The sequence below is a fragment of the Carassius carassius genome, chromosome 42, assembly GCF_963082965.1.
Source record: "Carassius carassius chromosome 42, fCarCar2.1, whole genome shotgun sequence".
Taxonomy (NCBI): Eukaryota; Metazoa; Chordata; class Actinopteri; order Cypriniformes; family Cyprinidae; genus Carassius; species Carassius carassius.
In genome coordinates, this window is record NC_081796.1 from 25,550,518 (window position 1) to 25,566,236 (window position 15,719).

Below are 15,719 nucleotides of genomic sequence, written 5' to 3' on the forward strand. Positions count from 1 at the left end.
AAAAAGTGCACATTTAAAATTACAAATCTTCAGTTATTTATTATATATGTATATACGGAATATACATATCAAGTGTTTTATGCTTCTTGGATTTTTGAAAATAATGCTTAGATGACCACTGCAACCCTGTAGCCTCATAACCATGATGCTTTCCCCTTTTCCCCTATGCTGTAGTGCACATTAGCAGCATTGGGAGTCTTGAGCACACAAAATTAATTTACACGACCATAACTACAAACAAACCTATTACAAATAACTATACTGTGCTCTTCTTCTTATGAGGACTTCTTCTGTACAAAAACACCTTGTGTTTTCAGAGTTTTAACATTGTGTTAGTGTGAGAGTTTGAATGCATGAATTCTCTCTAGTTTTAACCCCTTTTTATCAAGCTGCTTTCCTTTCACTCCTTCATGTTTCATCTCTCATCGCATGAGCAAATGTTTAAATATGTGAACATCATAGTTGGTATAGCTCTGTAGAGAGTCAGGCTGGGTAAACATTGGTTTTCTGAATAATTTCTTCATTTGTAGAAATGGATTATATTTATTAAAATAATTTCCTTTTCAGTGAATGCATTAACAGATTCTAAAATTGACTAATAAAGTGAAAAAATGTGCTTTGCTGAGTAAAGTATTCACTTTATCAACCATCAATGTTTTAGTAATGCACTAAGACATAATGAACTGAATCTGAATCCATTCAGGGAATCAATTGCAGATACCCAGCCCTAGTAGAGAGCCTGCTGGAGTAGAGATATTATGCTTGGTGTTTGTCTGCATATGCAATCTGATGTTTTATGTGAAATGCAGGCGACATGCGAGCGTGGGTTTGCAGCGATGGAGGAGACGCATCAGAAGGTGATCGAGGACATCCAAAGGCAGCATCAGCGAGAGATCCGGAAACTTCTGGAGGAAAAAGAAAGACTGCTGGAGGAGGAAACAAATGCCACTATTGCTGGTAATAAATGCATCACTGTATATATAATACTATGAATTTGAAAGGGAATTGCTTATGGTTTGTTTGTCGCTGCAAATTGCTGTCAGTGTGAACGCCACTTTAAGTGTGTCATGTATAATGCAACATTATATCTAGCTCTCTAATAAATGCATCTGCACAAGTTTAATGCATTGGAATTGAAGCATCACAGTAGGATATTTTGTGTACAGCGATTGAAGCCATGAAAAACGCTCATCGCGAGGAACTGGGGAAGACGCAGCGATCACAGATGAGCGGTGTGAGCGCAGACGTTCAGGAGCTGCGCAGACAGTATGAGTAAGATGCCAAAGGAAGATGTGCTTCTATTCATTATGCTTTTACCAAGCAAGTGGAAGTTTTTGACGTGTGTATTTTTTCATTTTGCCCATGTAGAGAAGAGTTGCAGTCTATCTATCGTGAGCTGGAAGTTTTGTCTGAACAGTATTCTCAGAAGTGTTTAGAAAACGCACATTTGGCTCAAGCGCTGGAAGCTGAGAGACAGGCACTGGGACAGTGCCAGCGAGAGAACCAGAAACTGCATATACACAACCAGGTCAACATGAATTTATTCAAAACATGCTTTTTTCAAGAGGAACAGCTTGATAAAGAGAATAAAATGTAGTCTTATTATAAATACCAAGTTTATATAAATAATAATAAATAATTTTTCCAGGGGCTGTCAATCTAAATTAAAAGCAAGACACCCGAGATGAATAGGATAAAAAAAAAGAAAAAAGTGTAATATTATGTTAAAATATGCAAATGATATGCACAAATTTGCATACATTTCCAGAACTGAAATCTGAACATAGGATAAAGCGAAGTTCAAAATGTTTCATTTTGTTGATATTGGAGTCAAAGGTTGCTACAGAGGGGTTTTAGAGGATCTTTTTAATGAGAAAATACTATAAGCAGACAGAATAAAATACATTTACACCATTTTTAGGAATAATAAAATTGGGTGAATTATATATTAACAAACCCCTTCAGTAGAAACTTGAATATTGATGGAAGGTGCTGCTGAAGTCATTTGAATAAAAACAGCCTTAATGTATTGAATCATTAACAGAAATAAAGTGCAATAAATATGCATTTTGGATGTTTTCTTTCCACTAGTGAAAAAGGCAAAATCTCACAGTTGACCAGTGCACCAAAAAAAAATTGTCTTAAGAACAATATAAGCTAATTAAGTTCCCCACCAACTTGTGTGGTTTATGTTAACAGGAACTAAATCATCGTCTGAATGAAGAGATCACCAGAATGCACTCATGCATCAGTGAAGACAAATCCACTTCCTCTCTGACACAAGGCAAAGACATCTATGAGCTGGAGGTACAGCACCAACTCTGTCATCTGAATTTCCATCAGCTGTCATGCACAACATCTATTAAACGTTGTTTTGCTGCAGGTTTTGCTGCGAGTGAAGGAGTCGGAGATCCAGTACCTCAAACAGGAAATAAACTCTCTCAAAGACGAGCTACAGTCGGCACTTCGAGTAATATGCACACACATTTAGATGCTCTATACATGTGTTTCTGTTTAAGCTCTCTCTGAACTTAACATGTCGTTCACGTGTGTGTGTTTCAGGATAAGAAGTATGCTTCGGATAAGTACAAGGACATTTACACAGAGCTGAGTATCGTCAAAGCTAAAGCTGACTGTGACATTAACAAGCTGAGGGAGAAACTTCTGTCCGCTACAGAAGCTCTTGGGGAATTAGACGCTGAAGGAAGTGGCGTTACTGCTGGATACGGTGAGACATTTAAAGGAACAATTCATGCAAAAATGGCAATTCTGTCATTTTTTTAACCACCCTCATATTGTCAGCATGATATTGTTTCTTCCATAGTGCACAAAAGAACAAAAAAAGCACTATTTCCATACATTCAAAATACAAAATGGGTGTTAATCTTAATGGAGCGGTTTCTGTTATTGGCCAGTGCCCATAATTTCATATTCGATCATTTCAGTTGCCAAACATCTCCTAATTTATTATACTAAGAGTGTGTACAAAAACTAAACATTTCACTTGGTCTGTGTTTTTGTGTTCATTGCAGACATCATGAAGTCGAAGAGCAACCCAGATTTCCTGAAGATAGAAAAATCCAAACAGATACGTGGGGTCAGGTCAAAGGTGAGAGGTCAAAATGTGTCATAAATATACGCTTATCAACCATTGAGAGTAGAGTATCGATATTCCTGTGGATTTATGCAGAAAATGATGTTGATTATGTGATCGTTTAATGTTATGCTGAAGTGTTTGGGAAAGATATACTTGTGTTTATTAGGGCTGTCAGTCGATAAAATTAATCAAAAATGATATGTGGTTGATGAGTAAAGCATTGACAGAAACTACAAAAAGTCCATTTATATTTTCTTATTTTCAGATTATTGATCCACTACAAACAAAAGAGTTTGTCAGTCTTTTCATGGCAGACAAAAATCTTGTATTTTATTTATTTTGTTTTATATTTTTTTGAGATGATGGTAAATGTTAGCGAATTTATAAAAAAAATAAATAATAATATATTTTTTTTAAGTGACAGCCCTAGTATTTTCATGTGTGAATTATGGAACACTGTATGTGTGTGTGTGTGTGTGTGTGTGTGTCCTCATGTGTGTGTGTGTGTGTGTGTGTGTGTGTGTCCTCACGTGTGTGTGCTGTCCTGTCAGGCAGAGAGGGAGGGGTTGGTCAGGGGTTGCTGACCACTGTGACCCCATCAGGTCCTACAGGTGAAGCAGACTTCGCTCTTTGTGAGAGTACGGCTGTGTTTGCATTGAACATGGAGCATATTGCACATCATACTGTACTTGACATTTTTTCACAATATAATAGAGTAATGCATAAGATAACTCGATGCCACTCGCGTGCTTTGAGGTCAACAATACAGTTTGAAAGGTTTAGCATAAAAATAATGCCTACTGTTTTAAATGCTGTATTTAAAATGAGAGGCGGAGAATATACATTACATACTGTGCAGCAGAGATGGGACCAAGTCACACATGTGCAAGTCTCAAGTAGGTCTCAAGTGTTAACCTTCAAGTCTCAAGTAAGTCCCAAGTATTTTTTCTTGGGCAAGTCAAGTCCTGTAGAAGGTCAAGTCAAGTCCAAGTCAATTCCCCTTATTATTGTAATTTTACCTGCTGAATCTGATCTTAATAAAGTGAAAAGACAGGATATAAGAAACTGTCAGTAAATTAAAATAATTTGGATTTGCATTGTAAATACTCATGTTCAGTAAAATACATCATGGAATCAAACAAAATTGTAACTTAATAAAATTATTTATTTTTCACTTTTGCCAAATGTTTAACATTTTCAACATTGAGTCCATAAAACAAATAACAGCTAAACATCCAACAGACTCCTCTCTGAACACCCCCCTCTCTCTCTCTCAAACAGTTTACATACAACATTAAACTTTGTTACATTTCTTCTCTCTCTCTCTCTCTCTCACACACACACACACTCACTCTCTCTCTCGCTTGCTCTCTCTCTATCACACACACACACACACTCACTCTCGCTCTCTCTCACACACACACAACACACACACACACACACTCTCACTCTCTCTCTCGCTCGCTCTCTCTCTCACACACACACACTCTCTCTTGCTCTCTCTCACACACTCACTCTCGCTCTCTCTCTCACACACACAACACACACACACTCACTCAGTCTCGCTCTCTCTCTCACACACACACACACACACACTCTCTCTCTCTCTCTCTCACACACACACAACACACACACTCACTCTCGCTCTCTCTCACACACACACACACACACACACTCTCTCTCTCTCTCTCTCTCTCTCTCTCTCTCTTTCTCTCTCACACACACACTCAGAGTATATCCATAAGTCATTACCTCTTTTACAAGGTATTGCACTTGCAAAATATAAGATTCGAGAGAGTCTTGTCTGCAAGCCGAGCACGATGTGGCCTCATGATGATCCCACCATGGGGTGAGCTTGCGCAAAACAAAACACATCTTCAGCACAGCGACTCATTTGCACGTCTCTGATTGGCCAATGCGTTCAACAGACATGTCTGTGATTGGCTACAATGCTCAACGCCGCAAAAGCACGTCGTCAGTAGCTTTTAATACAAAGGGAATATATATATATATATAAACTGTTATATGCACTTTTCATGATTAGGTAATCGCGGCAGCTGTAGTCTTATTCAAATTAGTTTTTCTGATTAATTGTTTTGTTCTATGAGAAAGACGAGTTAACAAAATATTCGGGGCTTTACTGTAAACATTTGTGCTGTGTTCACACCAAACGCGAATAGAGTGTCTGGTGCAAATGATTTCAATGTTAAGTCAATGCAAAGGCGCGTTTACGCGCGTCTGGAGGTCTCATGTTGCGAATGGCATTTAGCGTGGCGTGGAAGACGCAAATTCGTCTAGTTCACGCGAATGACGCACGAATAACGCGAGTTGAGCGATTCGCTCGATACGCGCATTAAGCGTGAATGGTGCTTTTTGTGCATTTAAGCGTTTGACGTGAATTCGCGTCTGCCGCCGAGTTGAAAATTTAGAATTTTGGCGGCAATTCGCGCCGCGTTAACCAATCAGGAGCCTGCTAGGAGTCACTCATTCAACATGGAGGAACGACTGATGCTGTCAGTGACAGGAATAAAAAGGACCTATATATATAAAACATATTAATAGATTAATTGAATAAAGGCCAAAGATAAGAAACGTTTCGTTTTACCCGAAAACTAATTATATTTTATCTTTAACCACTTCATCATTTGATCATCATGATCATCAACCATCATTTTAACCACTAAAGAGACATCAGAGCCAGCGGCAAATGTCAGAAGGTCTAGCCGAGTTGAGGCTAGACATGATAACTGAGCTCCCGCTGATCGCATGGAGCTCATCTCCGGAATCGGCGAAACATTTTTAAATAGACGCTGTCTTTATAAACAAACCGCGTATTTTAATTACATTCTCGCCTGAAATAGTTTTAAAACTACATTTCATGACACGATAACAGTAATATTTTGAAAATTATCCGAATAAAAATGGCGGGGTTTTTTAATGTTGGGGTTCTTGCTCTGTGTGTGTGTGTGTTTTGGAGTTAAAATAGCCCTATTTAGACGTTAATTGTTTGTAAATGAACATTTGCTTTTAAACTGCATTTATATGAAGTTGTTTGTGTGTGATGAAAATGAACTCTAGGTGTTGATTGACAGGAAATAAAAGCACTGACTTGTTGAAGTCTGATCTGTCTAGCTCCTATAAATACTGAAGTAACTCATGTGTAAAACACTTAAAGACTTTGCGTGTCATTGTGATTTTCCTTGTTAGTTCCCGAATGTGATAAACCATAAATATATTATACAACTTAAAGGGATATATAAGGATATGTCTTACTCCCAAACCTGTTTTTTTCCACGCTCTTGGGTGTAGTTTTGGGGTAAATTGTCTCTAAATAAGTCTTTGTGCATCTCCGTATCCTGCTGAAAAATTCTTCATTATTTAAAAAAGCGAGAAAATGATGGCTCATGTGTCCTGTTTGGCTCTCAAAGGCAATGAGACGGATCTAATAGTGTAATAATAATAAAAAAAAAGTGTGTGTGTGTGTTTAGTCAGTACAGCGAGCTCATGTGAACATCTTTTGCTGGTGTTTTGTTGCACAATGAAGGAACAACAGCCGGTGAATTACAAGATGACAGAAAGAAATGGAGCTAGAATGAGTGAATATAGAAACAGGCTTTGGTTTAAAACTCCCTGAATGCCCCTTTAAGGATCGTGCATGTTCCCATACACTGAAATGATGTGAACCACACAGAAGTGCTGATTGAATCAAAGAAACTGCCTTGTGTGAAATAGACATGGGAAGTCAGATTGCAATAAAGTTAATTAATTTTTAATGGTCATTTTTAGTGCCACACTAAAGACACAATACAGCTCGAGGAAACCACTTTTTGGAGGCGTAGTTCTGCATTTATATACAGCCTTAATTGATTTGATTTTGTTTTTGATGATTTTTTTTTATTATTAATTACAATTTTATTTAGGCTATTATATACAGCAGAGAACCTATTTCTTGTGTTTATTTATTTTGCATGCATGCATATATATATATGATTTATCCTGTTTTAAAATAATGTTTGAATGTTGCACAGTTACAGAGGATTTTTTATTTATATTTAAATATGAAAACGGCACATTTCTCCTTCACCTCATCTTTCTCTCGTTCTTTTTCAGAGTTTGAAGGAGGGACTGACAGTTCAGGAGAGGATGAAGCTGTTTGAAGCTAAAGACTCAAGAAAGATATAACACGCCTCACACTCTTTCTTTCTTCTGTTTTTGTGTCCTTGCTCTTTTATTGACTTTATTTAGATCTTCTTGGTTGATAGATGAAGCAGGGTTAAGAACTTTTTTCAGATAGTGTTTGTGTGAATCAAGGGAATGACGTTTCAATGTTGACACGGACCATTTTTGCCAATCTTCAGCTCGGACGAACCTCATGTTTTTGGTGTTTTTCGGTCTGTAGAAGTCCTGAAGCTGTACCTCATCATCAGAGTATATATGAACACACTCAGACGTGTGTGTGTGTGTGTGTTTCTCATTTGAGTATCTTCTGAATGGCTGCTGTTGTGTCTTCATAGGAATGCTGGTGACATTTTTATGATTAATTATTGACACAGAGATGTTATTTTGCCAATGATATTGTAAATATGAGTAAAGTCGTGTACGTGATAACACTTTTTCAGCTTTCTAGTACTGTATCTTTGAGATGAAATGTGGTTTGTGTAAGCTGGGTAACGTGACTCATTTACTTGAGGAGAATCTAATTGCTGTTTTAATTGCTTTTGTGTTGCTTCTGGTTTATTCTGACGTGCAAAATATAAAGCAACCAAACGTGATCTCTGTGCAAAGCATTTGTTTGGCTACTGATAGTGAGCTTATTTTGTCCTGTATTTCCATCTGAACGTGGGACATTTTAATAATTTTGTTGTGTTATTCCAGCGGTCGTGCCATATTATACTGGTTTTTGCATGATTGAAGCACTTTGAGTTGTTGATTTCTCTGTTCGAAACGTGATTCATTATTCCTTCTGCTCTAGAATTCAGAAAGTGTTTAACACACAACAAAGAAAACCCACTGTATAATAATATTAATTTTTGGCTTTGTAAATAATTGGTTTTATCGGTCTGCTTAGAGGAAAAAAAATCTTTATATCTATCTATAAGCGGTATGTCTACACCTACTTACATGTGTAGGATTATTTTTATGTTGTTGTGCGTGAATGTGATATATTTGTAATAATAAAAATGTTTTTGAATCAAAAATCCAGTGATACATTGTCTTTTTAAAAAGAAAATGTAATATCCTTTAATATTATTCATATACTTTTTAACCCCAAATGAGCAAGAATGCCTGGTTAAAAAGTTTTTTCATTTTTAATTCTAATTGAAGTCCATTATATGGTGAAAAATCCTGGAACGTTTTCCTCAAAAACCTTAATTTCTTTGCTACTGAAGAAGGATATGGATCTTGAATGACGTGGGGTGAGTAAATTATCAGGATTTTTAGAAGATGTCTTTAAGATGTTTATGATCTAGAATGAATGTTAAACTGACATCTTAATGAAGTCTATCAGATGTTTGTACACAGCAGATGCTTTCCAGATGAAGTGATCTTTAACAGATATCTTGTAGACATACCTGTGAAATCTGGGTCTTAACTAGTTTAACCAACTAGCAGTTAACCAAGAGGTAATCAGTTTATGCAACCATAAGCTCCATACTGGATTGTACTCATTAATATATATATATATAACAAAGTATATTGTAATGTGTCGGATGTTGAGTTTAAGAAGTAATTTTTGTCGTGGCCAGCAGAGGGCAGTCACTGTTCAGTTTTACTTTTAGATTTTTTTGTCATTTCAGTCCAGGTTTATTATAATATCATATCATTCATATACTTTTATAGTTTTAGTTAAGATTTTAAATTACAATGTTTTCATTTTTTAAGTTTTGGTCATTTTTGACTTTTTAATACATTTGTTTTTTTTAACATATATAGTTTTTATTAAGTTTGTTATTTTAGTATTTACATTTAAACACTGAAAAGGATAAATATTTAACTTGCTAAAATAAAATGTTTATTTATTTTATTTATTTAAGTTACTATTTATTTTATTTCAAATAAAGATTTGTTATTTTTTAATGGTATTAGTTTGCAATAATAACCCTGTTTCAGTTTTTCATTTACCTGGACTGACCTTGACATTTTTGTGGGAAGGGGACTTGAGGTTTAATTCTGTCTTTTATAATGTTTTTGTAACAAACCAATGGTAATTATCTAGTTTTGTTGTATAAAAAAAGAGACTTTTGACATTTTGATCTTCTGTAGAAATAAAAAAAAAATTTAAAATTTTTATTTATTTATTTATTTTTTTTTACTGCAAAATGTCACAGCACTTAATTATTATTATTATTATTTTTTACTTTTTTTGCATTCAAAATTCACTTGGCTCAAAGAAAAAGTGGTCCTTTAAACATACAGTACATGGTGCTTTTGCTTTTTGTCCTTTATAGAACTTGAATCCCCCTCATGACAAAATGTTGTATTAATAATGACTCATGGTGAATAGAGGATGAATATTTTTATTATTAGAGTCTGTTTGAATGGCTGTTAGTCACTGTACTGAACTGAAGAACGAAGCGTTGCTGCTCAGCAGTGAATAATGAATCCAGCAGTCAGCTGAGGATTCAGAGCACAAATACAAACATGGTTTCTGCTCTTAACACTTGATGATCACAGTTATGTAAGTGCATATGTGGGTTTGCTGTGTGAAATTCCCATCATACATGTCTGTCCTCATCTCAACACATGATGTCCTTCAAACCAAATCTATATGCAATATATTCTTCAAGAACTGCCCTGAGCTGCACTCATGAAATTAATGCAGCTAATAGTTCAGCTTTATTCAATAATGCAGAAAGTTCTGCATGATTCATCAATGTATTTGTGTGTGTGTGTGTGTGTGTGTGATCTGTCTGGACTTCAGACAACAGCCCAAACTTTCAAGGAAGGAAGATTGCATAAGTTAAATGACAAACCTGATTCAATTAGTAAATAGCTGTGGTTGTTTTCGCACGGCAGTCTCAAAACAGTGTTTTTATTTTTATTTTTAGACACTTGTCAAGTTTGGAGATTTTGGTCTATTTTTCGTCCATTATTTGTCTTCTTTCAGACTAGTGGAAAGAAAACATCCCAAATACACATTTAAGTGTTGATTTTATTAGATTTAATCTATTTGCATCTGTATGTTTCAATTTCAATGCATATATTTATCACTGTTTTCTCAGAACTATTTTTTTTTGTCCTCCAAAAAGTAGTAAGAAATCTCCATTTATCAAGCCCCTTCACACCAGTTTCAGTAAGATTACTGTATTTTATCAAATTTAACTACATTCTGAAAGTAAGTGTTTGTTCACAAATCATTTGCCTGAAAAAATATTCTGGCTGTCGACAATATTTTCTGATTCATGGGGTGATAAAGATCCTCCAAAATCCCAGCTGTAAAATTTTTTATGTCAACACAATGAAACCTAGCATTCACTTTATGCAAATGAGTGCATATTTACAGTGTTTTTTTTTCTTTTTTCCACATTTGAACTTAACATTGAGCAAAAAACAATACAAAACAATATACTGTGAGTAATCAACTGGAGAAGTATAGTGGCTTTGGTTGTCTCTGTTTCCCATGAAGACGATGCAGGACACCTACTGTGGTCAGTGGCATAAACTGCTTAGACTAGTCTTAAAAGTTAGACACTGATCTTTTTGCTGCAAGAGACTGGTCATAACTTATATAAAAACTTAGATTGGTCTAATTTAAATCTGAAAAGTTAGACCTAGTCAAACTAGTTCTTAAAACACAGTCTTACTGTGTCTGTGTTTATGCAACTGGCCTTTAGAACTTTGCGAGGAGAACATTCTCATGTTTCCATGGAAACGGAAGCCACAGATGGAGCTGAACTCCGGTGTGAAGCATCCTACCTGAGCACAAACAGAGAGAGATGTATTAATACATATGTAAATGATCAGTGGTTATGTGGTCTGTATCTTCTTCCTCGTTAGTGATGGTTAGGTGTAGACTCACATTCTGCATAGTCTACGGCATCATTCCGCAGTCGTAATTAGACGCTAAACTAACTTTTTATTTTATTTTTTTATCACGGAAGTAATCTATTATTTCTGTGGATGTGTTAGATTTCCTATTTATTAGCCACGATCGATTAATAAGAAAAAAGTGCGGTAAACAATAAAAAAATTATTTGCACAACAGATCGTTTATTATAATAAATGAAAATAATATGTTAACACACCAGTTTTCAACATCAAGCAGCATAATGGACTGGTTTTGTAGAGCTAATAGTCGTGCACATTAAAATTGATAGCCTGAATGCACTGTAAGACGCTTTGGATAAAAGCGTCTGCTAAATGCATAAATGTAATTTTTAAATTTGGTGGGTAAAATAAAAATGAGGTGGATAATTGACCAGATAATTTCCTCCGTACTTGCATCTTACTATGGCAGTTCTTATATTTTTTTTCCTTCTTGTTTTCTCGTTATAATGACTTAATTTTCTCATTATCTCGACATAAAAGTTTTTTTCTCGTTATCTCCACATGACGACAATAGTTTTCTCGTTATAACGACTTAATTTTCTCATTTTCTCGACATGACGAAAGTTCTTTTCTCGTTATAACAACTTAATTTTATCGCTATCTCCACTTGACGAAAGTAGTTTTTTCTCGTTATAACGACTTAATTTTCTCGTTATCTCAATATGACTATAATTGTTTTTCTTGTTATAATGACTTAATTTTCTTGTTATCTCGACATAACAAAAGTTGTTCTCTAAGAAGTTGAAAACTGCGCCAGGTGACAATATAGACCTGAAAATACCTGATGGGGTGTTGTATACTGTATACTGTATGAAGAAACAGTCGAGCTACAGAGAAGGACAGCAGCTTGTGAGTGTTTTGCCTTGTTTTCTCATCAGACTAGTGTGGGATCGTCATTGCTAGGAAAGTTTTTTGGTTTAAATTGTGTGTGTCTTACCCTGGTTAATACGTGCTGACAGTGGCGCTTGGTTTTGCGTTTGCCTATCGCGGGACTGCCTGGTTTCGATCTGCTAAATAGTGAGGCGTGGCCAGCTGACTTCAATCACAGGTAATCAGGCTAATACAAAAGCGCTAAGTTTCACCGCGGCAGCCCTCGTGTGAGCCCTCCTCGTGTGAAGACGGACAGTGTAAAGACGATCGACTCTACCTGCACGACTCCACCGAGCAAGGACACCGACAGGGCACTTGAGTATTGCTTTTTTCCTCTTTCTTTACTTTTTGTATACCTTGTTCTCAAATATCTTACACCTGTAGTCACTATGTGCTTTCAGATCTCTACTATCACTACTAACACTCGGAGAGCACGCTATGGACGTCGCAGGAAGGCCTGTCTGACAAACCTACGGCCTGTCCCTCTGACCTCTACTACTACGCTCTCTATTCCAGTTGGTCTCTGGAACTGCCAGTCTGCAGTTAACAAAGCAGACTTCATTTCTTCTCTTGCTACTCATTCCGGTCTCAACCTCATGGCACTGACAGAGACTTGGATCAAACCTGAAGATACTGCCACCCCTGCAGCCCTCTCCACTAATTTCACTTGTTCCCACACTCCTCGTACCACTGGGAGGGGTGGAGGAACAGGTCTCCTTATATCAAAAGAATGGAAATTTGATCTTCAGCCATCACCTACAGGTACTGGTTCATTTGAATCACATGCCATTACTGTAACCCACCCTGTTAAAATCCAGTTTGTGGTCATTTATCGTCCCCCAGGTCAATTGGGAAACTTCTTGGAGGAGTTGGATGTGCTGCTATCAAACTTTCCTGAAGATGGTACTCCTCTGGTACTGCTTGGTGACTTCAACATCCACCTAGATAAACCCCAGGCTGCTGACTTCAAAACTCTGCTCGCCTCATTTGATCTCAAGCTAGTGTCTACTACAGTGACTCACAAATCAGGCAACCAACTGGACCTCATCTACACGCGCTGTTGCTCTGTGGACAACTCTTCAGTTGCTCCACTGCACACCTCAGACCACTTCCTCATTACTGCTAACCTAGCACTTACTCCTGAAGTGCCTCACACTCCAACGCAGGTCACCTTTCGACGGAACCTACGCTCACTCTCTCCATCTCGCCTATCTTCTGTGGTTTCATCCTCACTTCCTGCACTCTCTCAGTTCTCTGCTCTGGACACGAACAGCGCTACGGACACTCTTTGCTCCACTTTAACATCTTGCTTGGACAACTTTTGCCCACTGTTGTCTAGACCAGCACGCACTGCCCCATCTGCCCCCTGGCTGTCTGAGGTTCTCCGTGAACATCGCTCTAAACTCAGGGCTGCAGAGAGGAAATGGCAGAAATCAAGAAACACTACAGACCTCAGTGTGTATCAGTCTCTCCTCTCTTCCTTCTCTGCAAATGTCTTCACGGCTAAAACATCCTACTACCACAACAAAATTAACAGCTGTTGTGACGCTCGGACACTCTTCAAGACTTTCTCTTCTCTTCTTGATCCACCGCCACCACCTCCTCCTTCGACTCTTACAGCGGACGACTTTGCAGTTTTCTTCACAAATAAGACGAGATCCATCAGCGGCCAATTCTCCACACCGCAGACTGAGGACAACTTCACAATGACCGATGCACACTCTTTCTCCTCCTTCTCCCCACTCTCAGAGATGGACGTCTCCGAACATCTCCTGTCCAATCATCCTACTACTTGTCCACTTGATCCGATCCCCACTCACCTCCTTCAAGCGATCTCTTCTTCAGTCATACCTTTGCTTACTCACGTTATCAACTCCTCTCTTCACTCTGGAACATTTCCCTCAGCATTCAAGCAGGCTCGGGTAAGCCCACTGCTCAAGAAACCATCACTAAATCCAGCGCTTCTTGAAAACTACAGACCGGTATCCCTTCTTCCATTTATTGCAAAGACACTTGAGCGAGCTGTGTTCAACCAGTTTTCTATATTCCTTGTACAGAACAACCTCCTGGACAGCAACCAATCTGGCTTCAAAAGTGGCCACTCAACTGAGACTGCTCTGCTCTCGGTTACTGAAGCCCTGCGACTAGCAAGAGCAGCTTCAAAATCCTCAGTACTCATCTTACTGGACCTTTCTGCTGCTTTTGACACTGTTAATCACCAGATTCTCCTGTCCACCCTCAGAAAGATGGGCATCTCTGGAACAGCACTCCTGTGGGTTAAGTCCTACCTCTCTGACAGATCCTTCAGTGTGTCTTGGAGGGGTGATGTTTCAAAGTCACACCACCTTGCTACTGGGGTTCCTCAAGGCTCAGTACTTGGACCACTTCTCTTCTCCATCTACATGACATCATTAGGATCTGTCATTCAGAAGCATGGCTTTTCTTATCACTGCTACGCTGATGACACCCAACTCTACCTCTCATTCCAACCAGATGACCCGACGGTAGCTGCTCGCATTTCAGCCTGTCTGAGTGACATCTCTAGCTGGATGAATGACCATCACCTTCAGCTTAACCTTACGAAGACAGAACTCCTGGTGATTCCAGCTAACCCATTGCTTCATCACAACTTCTCTATACAGCTGGGCTCATCAACCATTACTCCTTCGAGGACAGCTAGAAACCTAGGAGTTGTGATGGATCATCAGTTAAGCTTCACAGACCACATTGCTACAACTACCCGGTCCTGCAGGTTTGCCTTATACAACATTAGGAAGATTAGACCCTTCCTGTCAGAGCAAGCAGCCCAACTTCTTGTCCAAGCTCTTGTTCTCTCCAGACTGGACTATTGTAATGCTCTCCTGGCGGGCCTTCCTGCATGTACTGTCAAGCCTCTGCAATTGATTCAGAATGCAGCAGCGAGGGTTGTCTTCAATGAGCCAAAGAAAGCTCACGTTACTCCGCTCCTCATCAGGTTACACTGGCTACCAGTAGCTACTCGCATCAAATTCAAGGTACTGATGCTAGCCTACAAGACGACCACTGGCACGGCACCAACTTACCTAAACTCATTGGTTAAATCTTATGTGCCCTCCAGAAGTTTGCGCTCTGCAAGTGATCGACGCCTTGTGGTACCATCCCAAAGAAGTTCAAAATCACTCTCAAGGACCTTTTCCTGGACTGTCCCCAGCTGGTGGAATGACCTCCCAATCTCAATTCGTACAGCTGAGTCTTTACTCATTTTCAAGAAACAGCTAAAGACTCATCTTTTTCGCCTGCACTTAACCAACTAACACTAGCACTTTTCCTTTTCTTGTCTTTTAATTTAAAAAAAAAAAAAACCTACCTATGCGTTCTATACTAGACTAACTGAGACTTGTCATGGCACTTGTATACTGTTGTTGTTCTCTTGTTGACCTGACTGCTTCTGTTGTTCTCATTTGTAAGTCGCTTTGGATAAAAGCGTCTGCTAAATGATTAAATGTAAATGTAATGTAAATGTATATGCACTTTACTGTACACGTTTGGGATAGAATAGGACCTTCCTCGTGATCGCTATAATTTGTGCAGTATTGGTCATTACTGACATTTAATTTATTCAGAAATGTTAAATGCTTGAATCAATATGATTATTTTGTGTATTAAATTCTGAGTTCTCTAGTCCTGAGTTTTACCAACACGTTCTGTGTCCTAAAATAACTGC

General features: G+C 38.1%; 1 protein-coding gene across 1 annotated transcript in view; it reads left to right on the forward strand.

The window, feature by feature from the left end:
• Positions 1-15,719, forward strand: part of LOC132124418 (trichohyalin-like) — a 127,487-nt gene that overhangs the window by 33,097 nt on the left and 78,671 nt on the right. The window contains exons 17-24 of the mRNA XM_059535413.1: positions 810-957; positions 1,167-1,272; positions 1,369-1,528; positions 2,200-2,307; positions 2,384-2,470; positions 2,563-2,728; positions 3,033-3,109; positions 7,208-7,390. Of these exons, the coding sequence (XP_059391396.1) occupies positions 810-957; positions 1,167-1,272; positions 1,369-1,528; positions 2,200-2,307; positions 2,384-2,470; positions 2,563-2,728; positions 3,033-3,109; positions 7,208-7,279 (924 nt within the window). The 3' untranslated portion in view covers positions 7,280-7,390. The remainder of the gene's footprint in view (positions 1-809; positions 958-1,166; positions 1,273-1,368; positions 1,529-2,199; positions 2,308-2,383; positions 2,471-2,562; positions 2,729-3,032; positions 3,110-7,207; positions 7,391-15,719) is intronic.